Here is a 19,804-nt window from a genome sequence, read left to right as displayed (position 1 = left end):
TTGGGGTAAGGACATGGGACTAGGTGCCTCAAGCCCTAAAATTGTTGAATTTGATATTAGGTCCAGAAGGCTGCAAACAGAAAATGAGGTGCTGGACAAAGCTTCCAGCAATTTCTGTTTTGTTTCTAATTTCCAGCATCAGTAGTTCTTTCGAATTTTTTTTTTTTTAAAAGTTCAATATATTGGTTTGCAGACTGACTCATTTCCAAGAAATGAGCTGGAATAACTTACAATTGACATTCTTTTGGCAATAGGGTCAGTTATTTGCAGGGCTGATAATACCTTTCATTAAAACTGCAGGTTGAGACTTCAAAATAGGTGATGATAACAAAAAAGATACGAAATTAGCACAAAAAGCAGGTAACCCAAGTAACTCGATTTTACGAACATTTCCAAAACATTGTATTCAGCAGTGCTATCTTAGAGTAGCTGAATTAATCAAATTCCATTTCTCCTAAGTTTCTGTCAAGTCTAACATTGTTTCGAAGGTCACATTCTCTGATTCGGTTCATTTCACCATGATGGCAACAAATCCAGATGGAAAGTAAAACTTAAAAAAAAGATAACTCCAAAATGCTCTAACTTAAAAGACTATCTAATGCGTGTTTAGGATAAATTATATATTCCACTCAAAGTAAGCAATAAGAGGGTGGCAAAGCTGCAAGATACCTTGCATTGTACGTGTTTACAATTTCTATTGATTTCACTAGGAAAGAAGTAGAGGTATTGCAAATCTCTGCTGTAGATCACCTCTAGAAACTAATTAGTCCATTATTTTTATAACATACCCTGATTATATTGTTACGTTAACAATCCTATCAAGGGGAGCTATAGTAAACCCCAGCATTGGAGTAATTCCTTTCATTACAGTACATTACACACTCACAAGGGGACCACAACCTTAATTATACATTTAATTTAGAAATACATTTTATGAGAAAACTGAGATACACCGCATAAATGGAATGATTTGGTTCGAAGTTCCGTTTAGTCCATAAACATGAGTCTGTTTCTTTTGTTTAATAATTCATGACTGTTGTTGTTGGGAACAGCTGTAAAACAGGAGTGTTATGTTCCCATCTTCCTTAAGGAACTTCTGAGTCAGTTTTTAAAGAAAGTTAGAAAAATGGAGCTTCATTCAATGTTCAGATAACATTCAGAAACAATATAATTTTGTGCAAATTGGGAGTCAAGCATTTTTCCCTTATGATGCCATAGTAAATGTTCCATAACATAGCATAAAATCTGCCTGTAAAATAATTGAGAGCTAAGCTCCAATGGTCTTATAACAAAGACAGACTTATAACTAAAATTATATAATGAGGATGTGAGTAATTGGGAATTCTTTAATTTAGAAATTAATTTACAAATATGCATATTTATCAATTAGTACACTGATTTTTGATTTAATTGCATTGAATTACTAAATTAATAAATACCCAGACTTATAGATGAATAAATTAAGCAAATTGGTTTTTGATTAATTTTTCAAGTTATTTAATCTCTAAACTATTTAACACTGGCTATGAAATTGCTTCATACACCATGAAACCGTATGACTTTTAAAACCAAAGTTGTTCAACCTTATGTTATGGGTTTCTACATCTCAAATCCCTGAGTGCTTATCTCTGCAAATTGCACAGAACGGAACACCATTACTGCTGATCAAGGACCAGGAGGAATGTTAATGCTGGTGGATGTCTTTTTTTATTCAACAGGTATGTCCACATCAAACATTCCCTGGCCATCTATAGCATGGCATTGATTCAGAATGAAAATTGCTATATATGTCATGTAAACCTGCTGTAATTCCTCAGAAGAATGTCTGTTACTAAAAGCCAAATTGGTTAGCCTCATGGACGTTATGTCATAGACTCATAGTTGTACAGCATGGAAACAGACCTTTACTCCATGATGACCATGTTCCAAAACCAAACCAAACTTTGGCCAATATCCCTCCAAACCTTGGAGACAGCAAGGACCGCAGATGCTGGAAACTAGAGTCAATGGATGTGAAGCTGGAAAAGCACAGCAGGTCAGACAGTATCCAAGGAGCTGGAAAGTCTTTTTCGGGCCGAAACCCTTCATCAGGTCTTGGGTGGGGGAGGGGAGTCCCAAGGTATTTAGAGGGAGGGAGTGGGGCTGGGGGAAGGGAAGGTGGTTGCAGGTAAAGAGTTATTGTGATTGGTTAGTGGGAAGGGTGGTGTGCATGGGAAAGTAGGAACATGGACTGGTTAGGTCAGGTCAGGGAGGAGAGGAGGAGGGGGAGGGCTGGACATGGGATAAGGCTGGGGGTGGAGGGATTTTGAAGCTGATCAAGTCAATATTGAGGCCATTGGGCTGTAAGCTCCCGAGGTGAAATATAAGGTGTTGTTCCTCCAGTTTACGTTTGGCCTCACTCTGACAGTGGAAAATGCCAAGGATGGACATGTTGCCAGGGGATTGGGAGGGGGATTTGAAATGGATGGCATCCGGAAGGTTGGGTTGGTTAGTGCGTGCAGAGCACAGATGCTCCATGAACTGGTCCCCGAGGCTGTATCTCCCTGATACAGAGGAGACTACATCGGGAACAAGTGATACAATAGGTCAAGTTGGATGAAGTTCAGGGGAATCTCTGCTGGATTTGGAGGGATTGTTTGGGGCCTTAGACGGAGGTGAGATGGGAGGTGTAGGGGTAGGTGTTACACCTTTTGCGATTGTAGGGAAAGGTAACAGGTGTAGTGGAGAAGTTGGTGTGGTGTGTACAGCTGACAAGGGAGTCACGGAAAGAACGGTCCCTGCGGAAAGTATACAAGGGTGGAGAGGGAAATATATTTTTGGCAATGGAGTCTGACTTTAGGTGGCAGAAATGTCAGAGGATGATGAGTTGGATTCAGAGTTTGGTGGGGTGGTATGTGAGGATTGAGGAGACTCTGTCCTTATTGTTGTTGAGGGAGTGGGTTTGAGGGCAGAAGTGCAAGAAATGGTGGAGATGTGGTTGAGAGAATCCTTAATTACAGAGGAGGGGAAATTCCGGTGCCTAAAGTAGGAGGATATCTAGGATGTGCTGGAGTAAAACAACTCGTCCTGGGAGCAGATGCAGCAGGGGCAGAGGAATTGAGAGTATGGGATAGCATTTTTACAGTAGGGTGACTGAGAGGAGGTATAGTTGAGGTAGTTGTGGGAATCAGTGTGTTTGAAACAGATGTCAGCGGTGATTTGGTTTCCAGAGATGGAAGCGGAGAGATCCAGAAAGGGGAGGGAGGTGTCAGAAATAGTCCAGGTGAATTTGAGGGCGAGGTGGAAGGTGTTGAAGAAGTTGATGAGCTAATTGAGCTCCTCCCAGGAGCACTAGGCAGCACCAAAGCAGTCATCAAATAGTGGAGAAAGAGGTGAGGGATGGTGCCGGTGTAGTTGTGGAAGAGGGACTGTTCCACGAATGCTACAAAGTGACAGGCTCGGGCCCATGCACATGCCCATGGCTACCCCTTTGGTTTGTAGGAAGTGGGAGGAATCAAAGGAAAAATCGTTGAGGGTGAGGACCAGTTCTGCCAAGTGAATGACAGTGTCAGTGCAGGGGTCTGATTGGGCCTATGGGAGAGGAGAAGCACAGGGCTTTTAGGTCATCCATAAGGAGGATACAGATGTAAAGGGACTGAACATCTATGGTGAAGATGAGGTGTCGGGGGCCAGAGAATTGAAAGTTTTGGAAAAGGTGAACTTATCCAAATGTCTTTTAAATGTTGTAACAGCACCTGCATCCACCAATTCCTCTGACAGTTCATTGCATACACAAACCACTTTGTGTATAAAAAGTTGCTCCCCATGTCTTTTAAATCTTTCTCCTTTCACCTTGTTTTGAACTCCTCCATCCGAGGAAAAGACCCTTGCTATTCACCTTACCTATGCCTTTCATGATTCTAACATTGATAATTTGGTGCTTACTTTCAGGGCAGCTTGGTGCTATCTTCCCATATGAGTTTGAGATTGGACAAACTCAGGCTCCTCTTAAGACTGATCCAGTTCACAACCAGAATTGTAGAAGGAAGGGAATTTCTAGGTTTGATCACAGTTTATCTAAAATTAGCTTATATGATCCAAGGGGTACAAGACAGTGGTCAGAAAAGAAGAAGGGAGCTAGGCAGGAAGTCACTGGTGGTGGCAATCTCTTGTTGATGAGTATGATCGTCCACCTAGGAAATACATGTCACTGGTTTTGTGGGTCCTCGTGTGGCTGATAAGATCAATCATAGAGCTCCATCACACATTTGGCAGGTGATTTCCAGGAGATGGACTTGAGCCATGGCCTTGATGTTGCTGGCATTCCTTTCTCTGGTTTCTTTTCCATACTTCCTCCTGCCGAAAGGTCTTCCTCTAAGAAGATGTGTTGTGCAGGACATCTTCTAAAGTGCGAATGCTGTTGTGTATCAGCAAACACAGGTTCCTTGACAGAAGGTAGATGCAGTTTCAGGGAACGTCTTTGAATAGAATTCCTACAGTATGGAAGCAGGCCATTCGACCCATCGAATCCACGCTGACCCTCCGAAGAGCAGTCTACACAGACCCACCCCTCTACCATATCCCTATAACCCTGAATTTCCCATGGCTAATCCTCCCATCCTGCACATCTTGGACACTATGGGCAATTTAGCATGGCCAATCCACCGAACCTGCACATTTTTGAACTATGGAAGGAAACTGGAGCACCCAGATGAAACCCACAGTCACAGGGAGAACATGAAAACTCCACACAGACAGTCGCTCACATGTGGAGTTGAACCTGGCTCACTGGTGCTGTGAGGCAGTAGTGCTAACCACTTCAATGACTGGGGGTCTCTCTACTGATCCAGCCTTCATCCGCCAGGTCACAGCTGTTGCTATTGGATGACTATCCTCCACCTGGATCACCACTGAGGACTTGCTTTGGGATGCACTTTGTCTGGTTCCTGTCCTCTGATATTAATGAGCTGGGTGGCCCCACCAGGAGTTAACAACACTCAAGCTGCAGCAAGGTGCAGTCCCTGAGAAGGTAAGCAGGATGTGCACAGTAACTGTTCCCTGAGTTAGGGAGGAGAAAATTGGTTACAACAATTTATATCTATATAGTGCCTTTAATGTAACAAAACAATCCAAACAGCTTCATAGGAGAATACACTAAATAAAGTATGCCACAGAGCCATGTCAGGTGGTCTTAGGTCAGATAACAAAACCCTGGGTTAAATTGGTATGATTTAAGAAGGGATTTAAAAGAGGAACAAGAGCCCGAAAGAGTAAAGGTGTAGGGAACAAAGTCCAGAGCTTAGGGCCCAAGCAACTGAAGGCACAGACACAAATGATGGAATTGTTATACTTGAAATGCACAAGAAACCAGAGTTAGAGGAATGAAGATACATCAAAAGGAAGGACAGGAGAAAGAATTCTTGGAGAAAATGATCCATTAACATGAAAAGAAAATGCCCGAAAACAGCACATTCTTGTTACAGTGAGAAGGAAATTGCCCTAATGTTCTGAAAGAACTGAAACAAAAAACAAAGATTAAGACTACATTGTTGAATCACTGTACCACCTATGTCCTTTGTAAGGAGTTCACATAATTTCTGCAGCTTTGCAATGTTGTTATCATGAAAGAATATTTGATCCAGAGTGGACTGTTATTATTTTGATTATACAAGCCTCATTATATTATTTATTTATCACATTCCAAGTGGAGGTTTAGTTGATGTGGTGATACACGGAAGATATTGATGCACAAGATGGATTTTAATTTTCAAATGATTACATGTATTATAATTTTTCAGTGCTTTACAGCACTGCAGTGTAGCTTTGAGATTGCTTGCTGTTTTACCATATGCTTAAATGCTTATTTATATTTTTCAGAACAATTCAGTGCTGACTCCTCTTCTGTTGATATTGTTTTTATTTCACTAGAAAAATATTATGGTGAAATTTTCCTTTCCCCGGTGTGGTGTGGGAAATATAAAGAAAGTTGAGAAAATATATGAAAATGAAAAACGTCAGCATCTTGACATTGGGAAGAAGTTTTGCAATTTTATCCTTAGGTTTTAAATGATGGTTTCAGAATCCCACCATTGAACAGCCTCTACCTTGATTCCATTATATTTGAACAAAGAATAAAGAACAGTACATCACAAGTACAGGCCCTTTGGCCCAAAAAGACTGTGCCGACACATGATGCATTTCTAAACTAAAAATCTTTTGCCTCTAAGCTATCCTTATCCCTCTATTCATAAAGCTGTCAAGATGCCTCTTAAGCATTGCTATTGCATCTGCCTCCACCACCTCCTCTGTCTGCGCATTCAAACTACTTAACACGTTCTCTGTAAAAAAACATGCTTTTCACGTCTCCTTTAAACTTACCTGTTTTTCACCTTAAACCTATGTCTCCCAGTAAATTGACATTTTTAACCTGCGATTAAGACTCTGACTATCCATTCTATCCATGCCTCTCATAAGTTTGTAAACTTCTATCAGGTTGCCCCTCATATGTATTTCATTATCAGTCCAACTCCGTTTATTTCTACACCACTTCTAATTCACTTCTCCTTTCCTGAGAAACTAGCTGCCACATATTCCAGACACAAAAGTCAAAATAGATTAAGGTTAGGTGGTTACAACTCACTGATTTCTTGTACCAACATCATCCAGCAGTTTGTGCAGTACAACATCCCCATGTGCTCCAATGTTCCCTCAATCGTATATCCACACATGTTGGCAGTGCAAACCACCAGCTTCACCAGATCATCATGACCACTCTCGGACTAACTTTCACTTCATTCCAACTCCTTAGCATTCCATTTTGGAGTTCAGAGACACCTACGACTTGCACACTTCTGCCAGGACACTTTGCATGAAAACACATACAACTCATGCATCTGCACAGGATGAATTTTACGGATCATGGCTTGCTTTGTTGTTTTGTAGTGCTGTCACTTTGCAATTAATTGGAGGCTGCTATCCTGTGTGACTGGCATTGCTTTTTAGCACACAGGTTCTTCTGTGCTAAGTTACAGGCTGCCGAACTCTGGCTTGATTTTTTTACCACAGAGAGACTATGTGGCATGATGGGGAGTACTGAGCTGTCAAGGAGGTGGACATGTCTTGTATGACACTTTGCTACATCAACATCTAAGCTGCAGCATGTGCCAGTGGTTTACATGGGAAACACACCGCATCTGCTTCAAGCAGATTAGTATGTTTGAAATTCAAAGGGGAGCAGCCTTAATGCATTCAATGAGAACTATGGTCAGACAGGGGTTATGTCACTGTCAGTCAAGACCTTGTCTAACTCCAGTCCAAAGATCTTTGTGTGGGATGATTCTACTATTTTAACATTAAGGAGGACAGCTTTTTTTTTTAACATTGAAACTGGATGGGATGTTTGAATGCTGCACACATTCATCAAAGTCAATCAGTTAGTTCCAGAGTATGGTGATGGTTCCTTTCTCCTCTCAGATCCGTCAATTCACTTATTGCTGCTGTTTCTTTACTGCTAACATCCCATTTATAGGACATCACCCCAAGGGTCCACGTCAACAGAAATGGCTGAAGAGGAACCTTGTATACACGAAGGCCTTTATTAGCCTTCAGAGCAAACTGGAGAGTACAAAAAAAGAACTCAGTACACCGGATAAGAGAAGGATTTAGGATGGAAGATTTCTCTTTGTTAACATATCATTCTTGTACAATAATGTATAAATATGTGACTGCAGAGGTATAAACGTTGATGATTTCCTCCGTATAGTGGAGAGACATGGGTCTGGGATCAAACAGACATGGGACAGAGATTGAACAGGTATGGGATACAGCCAGGACTGTTTAGCCAGCCTAAAACTAAGATTGTTTGAATAAACACAAAGTTAACCTACGTGCCCGAGTCCTCCTGTTGTCTGTGGGGAGAATTAACCAGAGCACTACTGTCATTGGATCTCCAAAAGTAAGAACACTCATTGTTGCTTTCCCTTGTACAGGTAAAGCTTCTACTTGACTTTCCTTAGGATCAAACCTTCCCAACCCTCTTCCTTCCCATCTTCTCTCTGCTACCAATACACATTTTTGACTTGATGGTTGAAAAGATCTATACAGCTTTCTCAGACTTTGTAATTATCCTAATGCTCCCTTCCTTAAATTCCCTCCTTACTCCAATCAGGATGTTCAGCTTCTTCCACATTTTCATTGAGCTGATCTCTGTATGAAACTCACCTCCTGAACCCTCAACTTATACAGTTCCAAATCCTAGCTACACAATTACTCTTTCCTAGAATTTTTAACATCAACAATTGCTTCCTAGCACATTGCTGTTCTCACACCTTTCTAAATATGGTTAAGTTCTTTCATCAAAATGCCTCCTACAATTCCTTCGTCTTGTCTGTTTTTTACCCTTCCATATCTTCACTGAAGTCCTCAAGTACCTTATATTTCTCTATGTCAAATAGCCTTAGGCCAGGACTCTCATACCTACAGCACTGAAACTGCTAAATCTGCCACTGGCTCCCTTGTTAACTGTGATCATGGTTAATCCTTTCCAGCATGAAGCTTCCAAGTTTTGTTGAAGGTCTTCTTTTTAAATGTGTATGTAATTACGGATCACACCCTCTCCCTCAATCTAAATTATTATACTATAAGTACGTTGCACATTTACATAAAGTTCATCAGTGCCTGGTTAAAGGAACTTAACAGAATCTGAACAATATTGCCCAACATTGTGAACATTGATATTTTGGTGATGTGAAAACTTCCATGTTCCCTTCAGCTGAAAGGTAATTCTCCAGATTCAGTAACATGTTGGTTGAATATCTCATTGCGTTGAACCTCCCTGCTCCTTCTGGAGCAGGTTTAAACTCTGTGTCCCCTCCATTGACCACCTTCTCATTGCTCAAATGTTAAGAGTAACAGGGTTTTTCCTTCCCATCTTGTGTCCGTATTGTTCCTGCACTGGAATACCATGGGCATGCTGCCTGGTGTGTATCATTCTCACTATCGGGACACTGCCAGTAACTGGGACAAAGCATGTGGCCAATTCATCCCATTGCAGCATGCTACTTCACAGAGTCCTGGAAAATCTCCACGGATGCCAGTTTGAGAACCATTGATCTATTAGCATTACAAAAATCTGTTGGCTTCTCCTGAGGATTTTTGGTACAAGCAAGGATATAATAGAACATTACAGACAGCAAACAAGCTGGAACAACCAATGTGACTAATTGTGCGCTGGACATTCAAAATCCTAATTCTCTAAGGCATTCAAACAATCATCATAATAATGTAGAAATAAATTAAAATCATCAGTAGTGTTGCTTGTGACTTTAGTTACACATGATTGCTGCTTGTCTAACTTGCTGTGCTACAAAAGAAAATGTTGGTAGTGCAAATAAAATGGAGGACTCAACGCACAACCACTCAAGAATGTGAGATTGTGGCCTAGTGCAATAAGTGTCCAAAATTCCTAATGTTTTCTGTTAACATGGTAGACAGTAACAAGTAAAATTTGATTTTTCACACTCTCCCTAAAGACAAATCATAAAGTCGTGCAATTGGTCTATAATTTTGAGACCCTATCCACTGGAAATTTACAGCAAATAGCCCAAGTCCCCAATTAATTTAATTTAATGATAGCATGTTAATTGAAGCACATACCAAACAAACTGTGCTTCAAATTGTTCAGTTATATTCTATAGGAATGGAAGAAACATTTATCACAAAATGTTGTTAGTTGCTTCTTAAGTAATTGATAATTTGGGGTTTGTAAAGAAACACAAAAATAAATTTAGCCAGTTAACTGTGACAAGAATTTCTTAAGATAAACACAACAGAAATCTCCAAACCTAATTCTTTAAACTCATCATATGGAATACAGGAGAACAGTTATTTGGATGCAGAACTGGCTCAAGGGTACAAGACAGAGGGTGGTGGTGGAAGGTTGCTTTGCAGACTGGAGGACTGTGACCAGTGGTTTACCACAAGGATCGGTGCTGGGTCCACTGCTTTTCGTCAATTATATAGATGATTGGATGTAAACGTAGGAGGTATGGTTAGTAAGTTTGCAGATGACACCAAAATAGGAGGTGTAGTAGACAACAAAGAAGGTTACCTCAGATTACAGTAGGATCTTGATCAGATGGGCCAATGGACTGAGGAGTGGCAGATGGAGTTTAATTTAGAGAAATGTGAGGTGCTGCTTTTTAGAAAGGCAAATCAAGGCAGGACTTATACACTTAATGATAACATCCTGGGAACTGTTGCTGAACAAAGAGACCTTGGAGTTTATAGTTCCTTGAACGTGGAGTCGCAGGTAGATAGGATAGTGAAGAAAGCAATTGGTACGCTTGCCTTTATTGGACAGTGCATTGAGTATGGGAGTTAAGAAGTCATGTTACGGCTGTTCAGGACATTGGTTCGGCCACTTTTGGAACACTGCGTGCAATTCTGGTCTCCCTGCTATAGGAAGGATTTGTGAAACTTGAACGGGTTCAGAAAAGATTTACAAGGATGTTGCCAGGGTTGAAGGATTTGAGCTATAGGGAGAAGCTGAATAGGCTGGGGCTATTTTGCCTGGAGTATTGGAGGCTGAGAAGTGATTTTATAGAAGTTTATAAAATCATGAAGGGATGGATAGGATAAATAGACAAGGTCTTTTCCCTAGGGTGTGGGAATCCAAAACTAGAGGGCATAGGTTTAAGGTGAAAGACGAAAGATTTACAAGAGACCTAAGGGGCAATTTTTTTCACAGAGGGTGGTGCATATATGGAATAAGCTGCCAGAGGAAGTGGTGGAGAATGGTACAATTACAACATTTAGCAAACATCTGGATGGGTATATGAATAGGAAGGGTTTAGATGGATATGGGCTGAATGCTGACAAATGGGACTAGATTTATTTAGGATATCTGGTCAGTATGGATGAGTTGGATCGAAGGGGCTGCTTCCATGTGTACATCTCTATGACTCTGACTCATTCTGGATGTACTGCGAAAATATAGAGATATCAAAAGCTAATAATTGTTCCCAATGGCCATACTGTCTCAAAGTAAATAAACCAGTCAGTACAGTAATATAAAACCACAGCAGCATGAGCAATGAATAATTCATTCAATTTCTATTTTCAACAGTTTTGTCACTTTAGACTCAACATTCTGCAATTTGATCTTGATCAGTTTCCAATAGCTTCATGATTACAGTTGTTGATTTGAACCTCAAAAAAATGAAAAATGCTTTGCTAACTTTCCTGAACTGGAATATTTTAACAAAGGTTTTCTAGGCAAAAACTTACACTGGCAAAATGCCTTTATGATCTCAGGACATAAGAAATTTAAGTATTTTGATTATTGGTCACCTGTTATAATGGAAAGAAACTCAGCCCCTAATTTAACCACAGCCAGGTCACATAAATAGCAAGATAAATAACCAGAAGATCTGCTTTGAATTTATTGAGGAATAACTTCAGGGATTCTATGATTGTACGATTCCAAATGTTAGTCAGGACATGAGAACTTATTTCGTCTTCCTAGAAAAGTGTTCTTGAATTTTTTACACACAATTGAAAGGGCAGACAGAGTCTTGGTTCATCATATCACTTATAATTCAGCACTTTGTGCAGTTAAGCACTTCCTTTGATCTCAACTCTCAGCTTTTATTCTCTGCTGAAGTGGACATTGAATCCCAAACAGTTGTCTTGTTAAAAATTTTTTCATCGGATGTCAACGTTGTGTTCAAGGGCAGTATTATTTACCAATCCTTAAGTATATCTAAACATGTGAATTAGGACAAGAAGTAGGCCATTTGGCCCCTCGAACCTGCTGTACTATTTAATAAGATCATGACTGATTTGTTTGTGTTTCACATTTGTTATGGTCCATACAAAACCCTCTTTAAATATATCAAGGAGAAAGCCTAGACCCTAACTTGTATCTTACTTAAAGCCAAGTGTAAGGTGCTGTGTTCCAGATAAAATTTGATTGGTCACGCTACTCCAATTTAAGCAAAACACACTTTATTCTCACACCTAGTTAAAATACTAACAAAAAAGAATTGATGTAACTTTAATTCTATTGGAAAACTTAACAGAATAATAGATTATTTAACTACTAAACAACAACTGTTCCAATGTAGTAACATCCCACAAACACAGTCTTGACAAAGGTAAATTCAGTACAATAGATTGTCTCGCATGTGATATGAATTGTAAAAAGCTGAACACCTAGCATAAATGCCACTGCTCACATACCAAACAGGAAAAAAAAAGACCCATTTATGCATGTTCTCTGTTTTCTGCCAGCTAGCCAATCTTCTATCTGTCCTCATATGTTACTCCTACACCATGAGCTCCTACTTTGCACAATAATCTTTCATTTGGAATCTCGTCAAACGCCTTCTGGAAATTGTCCTTTAGACAATAGTGGTGAGCTGCCTTCTTGAACTGTTGCAGTACATCTGGTGCAGGTACACTTACCATGCTGTCAGAAAGAGAGTTCCAGAATTTTCATTCCGCGAGAGTGAAGTAATGGTGATATAGTTTAAAGTCTTGATGTTGCGTGGCTTTGAGGTGAACATGTAAGTTGTGATGGTCCATTTGTTACTCATTGTTTTGGGTGACAGAGGTCACCCATGTTTGGAAGGAACACATTCGTGAGATGCTACAATGCATGTTAATGTAGTACATTCATATAGATGTGATCACACATTCCCTACAGTGTGGAAACAGGCCCTTCAGGGCAACAATTCCACACCGACCATCCAAAGAGCACCATGCCCAGATCCATCCACCTGCCCCTTTTCCCTGTAACCTACCTAATCTATACATCTCTGAACACCATGGGCAATTTAGCATGGTCAATCACAGTCCATCCATCTTTGGACTGTAGGAGGAAACTGGAGCACCCAGAGGAAGCCCACCCAGAGGGAGAATGTGCAAACTGCACACAGTCGCCCCAGGTGGGAATTGAACCCAGGTCACCGGTGCTGTGAGACAGCAGTGCTAACCACTGAGCTACCGTGCCACCCTTGATCTTTATGCCTTCAATGCCTTCATAAATATGGTCATTGATTTCAGTCTCAATAACAGGGAAAATCCTTAGCTAACTTTACTGAACTGGGATGTTTTGACAAAGCTTTTCTAAGCAAAAACTTACAGTTACATAATTCCACTGTGTATCAGTAGTGCTGAGAGTAATGTTTAAATTGGTGTATATGGTGTTGATAAGTGGGATGCTTTTTCCTGGATGGTAACAAGCTCCTTGAGTGTAGTTGGAGCTACCACTCATCCAGGCAAGTGAGGAGTGTTTCATCTTATTACTGACTTGTGCTTTGTAGATGTTGGACAGTGTTTGGGCGGAGGGGGTGAGTTACATGTCTCTGAATTCCTAGCCTCTGACCTGCTCTTGTGGTCACCATATTGATATTGCTGGTCCAGTTCAGCTTCTGGTCAATTGAAACACCAACACTTTTTATGGTTGGGAATACAATGATGTGGGTGCAATTCAATGTCAAGGAGCAATGGCTAGATTTTCATTTTTGGAGATATTCACTGCCTGCTGTTTCCATGGCCTACATGTTACATGCCAATCATTAGCCCAGTTAACATCAAGAGTTAACTCAATCTTCATCCAAGTGGAGGATCTGAATTCCCAACACTTTTTTTTTGAAAATACGCTTCTTTTGTAGTACCTTGAGGCCTTCCCCTGTGTTAAAGACACTATATAAATGCAATATGTTATAGATTTCTGCATTACAGAAGTGAGGAGAAATTGACTAGGTTGGGATTGTTTTTGCTAGAGTTCAGACGAATAAGGTGGGATTTCATAGAGAATTATAAAATTCTAACAGCACTGGACAGGGTAGATGCAGGGAGGATGTTGTGGGTGTGTCCAGCACCAGGGGTCACAGTATGAGGATTCAGGGTAGACGATTTAGGACGGAGATGCGACATTTCTTCACCCAAAGAGTGGTGAGCCTGTGGAATTCATTACCACAGGAAGTAGTTAATGCCAAAACATTGAATGTATTTAAGAAGCAACTAGATATAGCACTTGGGGTGATTGCGATCAAAGGTTATGGGGAGAAAGCAGGATTAGGCTATTGAGTTGGACGATCAGCCATGAGCGTGAGGAATGGCGAAGCAGGCTTGAAGGGCTGAATGGCCTCCTCCTGCTCCTATCTTCTATGTTTCTATGACTATACTTCAAAAGTACTCAGGTGGCTTTAAAGCGCTTTGAGATGCTAAGTAGCCATGAATGGTGCCACAAAAATGTAAATCCTCATTTTTCAAAAATGTCTGATTAGAACTCTCTTAGCCGTACTTGATGGTTTGTAATATGGAGATTTAATTTTACTTGGACATGTTCAAGAAATAATGTCCTGTACTTACCAGCTTCCCATGGATTCCAGGGTTCTGCTGATCCAGAGACGATCTTTCCTCCTGAAGGGAAACAGACATGTTTCTTTGGTTTAGCTTTCAATCCATTATTTAAACTTGTGTCCTGTTGAACAGTAGTGACATCTTTGGCATCCACATTGTTAGTGAGTACAGGTGTTTGCAGCTCTCCCTCGTAGGCATTTTCTGTTGCACTCATCTCATTGTTTGTAGCCTGATGTGAAAACACAGTCACAGGTTCTCTAGTTTCACAGAACTGTCCATGTGATATCTTTCACTGTAGTTTAATAATTTAAAAAGAAACTACATGAACCTGTCTACTGAGCTAGAGATTTTCATATTCATCTTGTCTTCCTCACAAATTATTTTTCTTCCATGAAGTAAATATTTAATTACAGTTTTATGTGCTTCATACCTCGTAATCAGGTTTGTTTTCCTGAATGTTTAATATTACAAAAATATTGCCAACATGTCTGGAGTTACCCAAATGTGCGTAAGTTGCATGAAATAATACGAAATACATCCCATTACCAACAAATATAATGTAAGAAATATACTAAAGATACAATATTTTATGTAAAATAGATCAGGGCTACTTACCAGTCTGTAAGATCTAAGACTAAATTTCAAATTTTCCTTCCTTATTTTCTTCCCTCATGGACGAATACCAGCACTAGTTGATCCTCTCTAACCTGTCCATTGTCAGTAGTAATTGGTTACATGACCAAACAACTAGACTGAAAATACAGGGCTGGTCTCAGAAGTAGCAGTTAGTTAGATGATAATGCCTATGGGGTATTCCATTATATACTTCAGTTAAAAAACTGATAATTTTATTTCTTCTAAACCTTTTCCATTAAATGTTTTGGGGAAAAAAAATCATTGAGAGAAAAGAGGAAGTAATGATGTAAAGTGGGGCCATTTGATCTTTTTGCCTTCATGTGCTCTGCAAGTGTCTCCCACAGGACGTTAGGGTTAGATGTAAATTTGAAATTAAATCTGTGGTCTCATTAATTTACCCATATTTCAAATTGCTGGTATTAACACATCTTTACAGAGGCACAAGTCAGAGTTTTACAGTGTGGGAAAGTTCAGTCCATTATTTCCGTGCTGGAGATCAAACTCCTATCTACATCATGAATGTTGTGATGGCTGCCACCTTTACTATATTTTCAGGCAGTGAATTCCAGATTCACACCGTGCTTCCCTTAATCCCCTCTAAACACATACTTCAAACCTATGTCAAAACCTAAAAAAACTGTGGTTGCTGTAAATCAGAAACAAAATCAGAAACTCAACCAGAAACGTTAACTCTGATTTCTCCCCACACTTGCTACCAGCAATTTCTGCTTTTGCTCCTTCAATCTATGTCCCCTTGTTATGGAGTACTCTACTAAGGGGAAAAGATTCTTTCCTAACCACCCTATCATGTTGCTTCGTAATTTTTGCATATCTCTGTCAGGTTCCCCTTTTTTCCTTCTCTGCTCTAAGGAAAACAACATCAGCCTAATTATTCTGTCTTCATAGCTGAAACATTCCAAACTCAGGCAACATCTCTATCCTACAGTGTGAACTGAACTGCTCACTTTACTCCAGTTGTGACCTAAGTAACATGTTGTACAGCTGCATCATAATCTCCCTGCTCTTTTGTTCAATACCTCAACTAATAATGGCAAGTACCCATATGCTTTCTTAACCACCTTATCTAACTGTCCTGTTGCTTTCAAGGATCTTTGGATGTGCACACTAAAGTCCTGATCACATGTACTTCCTAGGGCCTCACCATTCATCATGTACTCTCTTGTCTTGTCATCATGTACTCCGAAATGCATCACTTTATACTTTTTTGGATTAAATTTGTTCTGCCAGCCCATCTATACTAGCCTGTAGTCTAAGGCTTTCCTCCTTTCTGTTCAACAAACCATCGATTTTCATGTGATCTGTGCACTTGCTGATTAAACCTGCTATTTTCATGTCCAGACCTTTAATGTACACTACAAACAGCAAGGAAGCAGCAGCAAACGCTGTGGTACACCACTGGATATAAATTTCCAGTCACAAAGGCTATCACACTACACAACCTGCCACTAATCCAATTTTGACTCTAATTTGCCAGATTTCCCTGGATTCCATGGGCTCTTAATTTCTTAACCAATCTTCTATGTGAGGCCTTGTCAAGAGCCTTACTGAAGTTCATGTAGACTACATCCAGCACACTACCATAGATTAGGTGGTGGCATGGTGGTATTATCAATAGACTACTAATCCAGAGATCCAGGTAATGCTCTGGGGACATGGCAGATGATAGGATTTGAACTTAATAATAATCTGGAAACAAGAGTCTGATGATGACCATGAAACAGTTGTCGATTGTCAAGGGAAAAACCCATCTTATTCACTAATGTCCTTTAGGGAAGGAAATGTGCCATCCTTACCTGGTCTGGCCTACACATGACTCCAGACCCACTGCAATGTGGTTGGCTCCTAACTGCCCTCTGGGCAATTAGGAATGGGCACTGAATGCTGGCCCATCCAGAGATGTTCACATGCTGTGATTGAATTAAAAACCCTCATCTACACATCTAGTCAGTTGTTTCAGCGGCGGGAGTCCGGGAGGAAGCGCGAGGGCAGCCTGGGAAGGTGAGCTTTTCGATTATAAAAGTCCTACCTCGCGTGACTCCATTTTTGGAGTAAGTGAGGTAATATATTTACCCGAAACACTACCTAGGTAGTGTCTCCCACCCATCCTCCTCCTCGAACCAAAAAAAAAGGTCCTGAGCGCTGATTTGGTAAGGCTACTAGTTTTTTTTTATTTGTCTATTTGGGAATTCAGAACAGTGGGAATGGATGTTAGGGCAGTTGTATGCTCCTCCTGTAGAATGTGGGGGGTAAGGGTCACCACTAGTGTCCCCACTGACTTCATCTGCGGGAAGTGCACCCAACTCCAGCTCCTCAGAAACCGTGTTAGGGAACTGAGCTGGAGCTGGATGAACTTCGGATCATTCGGGAGGCTGAGGGGGTAATTGAGAGGAGTTACGGGGAGGTAGTCACACCTCAGGTACAGGAAAAAAGTAGATGGTTACAGTCGGGGACGGAAAGGGAACAGGCAGACAGTGCAGGGATCCCCTGTGGCCATTCCCCTCAAAAACAAGTATACCGTTTTGGATACTGTTGGGGGGGACGACTTACCAGGGGTAAGCCATGGGGTACAGGTCTCTGGCACAGAGTCTGTCCCTGTTGCTCAGAAGGGAAGGGGGAAGAGGAGGAGAGCATTAGTCATTGGGGACTCCATAGTTAGGGGGACAGATAGGAGATTCTGTGGGAACGAGAGAGACTCGCGGTTGGTGTGTTGCCTCCCAGGTGCCAGGGTCCGTGATGTCTCGGATCGTGTTTTCGGGATCCTTAAGGGGGAGGGGGAGCAGCCCCAAGTCGTGGTCCACATAGGCACCAACGACATAGGTAGGAAAAGGGATGGGGATGTAAGGCAGAAATTCAAGGAGCTAGGGTGGAAGCTTAGAGCTAGAACAAACAGAGTTGTTATCTCTGGTTTGTTACCCGTGCCACGTGCTAGCGAGGCGAGGAATAGGGAGAGAGAGCAGTTGAACACGTGGCTACAGGGATGGTGCAGGAGGGAGGGATTCAGATACCTGGGTAATTGGGGCTCATTCTGGGGTAGGTGGGACCTCTACAAACGGGATGGTCTACACCTGAACCAGAGGGGTACCAATATCCTGGGGGGGAAATTTGCTAATGCTCTTCGGGAGGGTTTAAACTAATTCAACAGAGGGGTGGGAACCTGAATTGTAGCTCCAGTGTACAGGAGGTTGAGAGTAGTGAGGTCATAAATAAGGTTTCAAGGTCGCAGGAGTGTACCGGCACACAGGAAAGTGGTTTGAAGTGTGTCTACTTCAATGCCAGGAGCATCCGGAATAAGGTGGGTGAACTTGCAGCATGGGTTGGTACCTGGGACTTCGATGTTGTGGCCATTTCGGAGACATGGATAGAGCAGGGACAGGAATGGTTGTTGCAGGTTCCGGGGTTTAGATGTTTCAGTAAGATCAGGGAAGGTGGTAAAAGAGGGGGAGGTGTGGCATTGTTAGTCAAGGACAGTATTACGGTGGCAGAAAGGACGTTTGATGACAACTCGTCTACTGAGGTAGTATGGGCTGAGGTTAGAACCAGGAAAGGAGAGGTCACCCTGTTGGGAGTTTTCTATAGGCCTCTGAAAAGTTCCAGAGATGTAGAGGAAAAGATTGCAAAGATGATTCTGGATAGGAGCGAAAGTAACAGGGTAGTTGTTATGGGGGACTTTAACTTTCCAAATATTGACTGGAAATGCTATAGTTCGAGTACTTCAGATGGGTCAGTTTTTGTCCAATGTGTGCAGGAGGGTTTCCTGACACAGTATGTAGATAGGCCAACAAGAGGCGAGGCCACATTGGATTTGGTACTGGGTAATGAACCAGGCCAGGTGTTAGATTTGGAGGTAGGTGAGCACTTTGGTGATAGTGACCACAATTCGGTTACGTTTACTTTAGCGATGGAAAGGGATCGGTATATACCGCAGGGCAAGAGTTATAGCTGGGGGAAAGGCAATTATGAGGCGATGAGGCAAGATTTAGGATGCATAGGATGGAGAAGGAAACTGCAGGGGCTGGGCACAATTGAAATGTGGAGCTGGTTCAAGGAACAGCTACTGTGTGTCCTTGAGAAGTATGTACCTGTCAGGCAGGGAGGAAGTGGTCGAGCGAGGGAACCGTGGTTTACTAAAGAAGTTGAATCTCTTGTCAAGAGGAAGAAGGAGGCTTATGTAGAGATGAGGCGTGAAGACTCAGTTAGGGCGCTTGAGAGTTACAAGTTAGCCAGGAAGGACCTAAAGAGAGAGCTAAGAAGAGCCAGGAAGGGACATGAGAAGTCTTTAGCAGGTAGGATCAAGGAAAACCCTAAAGCTTTCTATAGGTATGTCAGGAATAAAAGAATGACTCGAGTAAGATTGGGGCCGGTCAAGGACAGTCATGGGAAGTTGTGCGTGGAGTCCGAAGAGATAGGAGAGGTGCTAAATGAATATTTTTCGTCAGTATTCACACAGGAAAAAGACAATGCAGTCGAGGAGAATACTGAGATACAGTCTATTAGACTAGACGGGATTGAGGTTCATAAGGAGGAGGTGTTAGCAATTCTGGAAGGTGTGAAAATAGATAAGTCCCCTGGGCCGGATGGGATTTATCCTAGGATTCTCTGGGAAGCTAGAGAGGAGATTGCAGAGCCTTTGGCTTTGATCTTTATGTCATCATTGTCTTCAGGAATAGTGCCAGAAGACTGGAGACTAGCAAATGTTGTCCCCTTGTTCAAGAAGGGGAGTAGAGACAACCTTGGTAATTATAGACCAGTGAGCCTTACTTCGGTTGTGGGTAAAGTGTTGGAAAGGATTATAAGAGAT

The 19,804-nt window shown here is 41.5% G+C and overlaps 1 protein-coding gene across 1 annotated transcript in view; it reads right to left on the bottom strand.

Annotated features, from left to right (window-relative positions):
• Window positions 1-16,238, bottom strand: part of LOC109911656 (protein phosphatase 1 regulatory subunit 37-like) — a 208,503-nt gene extending 192,265 nt beyond the window's left edge. The window contains exons 1-2 of the mRNA XM_048600043.1: window positions 16,023-16,238; window positions 14,359-14,578 (exon numbers count right to left, since the gene is read on the bottom strand). Of these exons, the coding sequence (XP_048456000.1) occupies window positions 14,359-14,578; window positions 16,023-16,238 (436 nt within the window). The remainder of the gene's footprint in view (window positions 1-14,358; window positions 14,579-16,022) is intronic.
• Window positions 16,239-19,804: the final 3,566 nt, after the last annotated feature.

The sequence above is a fragment of the Rhincodon typus genome, chromosome 8 (assembly GCF_021869965.1).
Source record: "Rhincodon typus isolate 14 chromosome 8, sRhiTyp1.1, whole genome shotgun sequence".
In the NCBI taxonomy this organism is placed as follows: domain Eukaryota; kingdom Metazoa; phylum Chordata; class Chondrichthyes; order Orectolobiformes; family Rhincodontidae; genus Rhincodon; species Rhincodon typus.
Note: the sequence above shows the minus strand (reverse complement) of the source record. Positions and strands in the feature narration are given on the sequence as shown.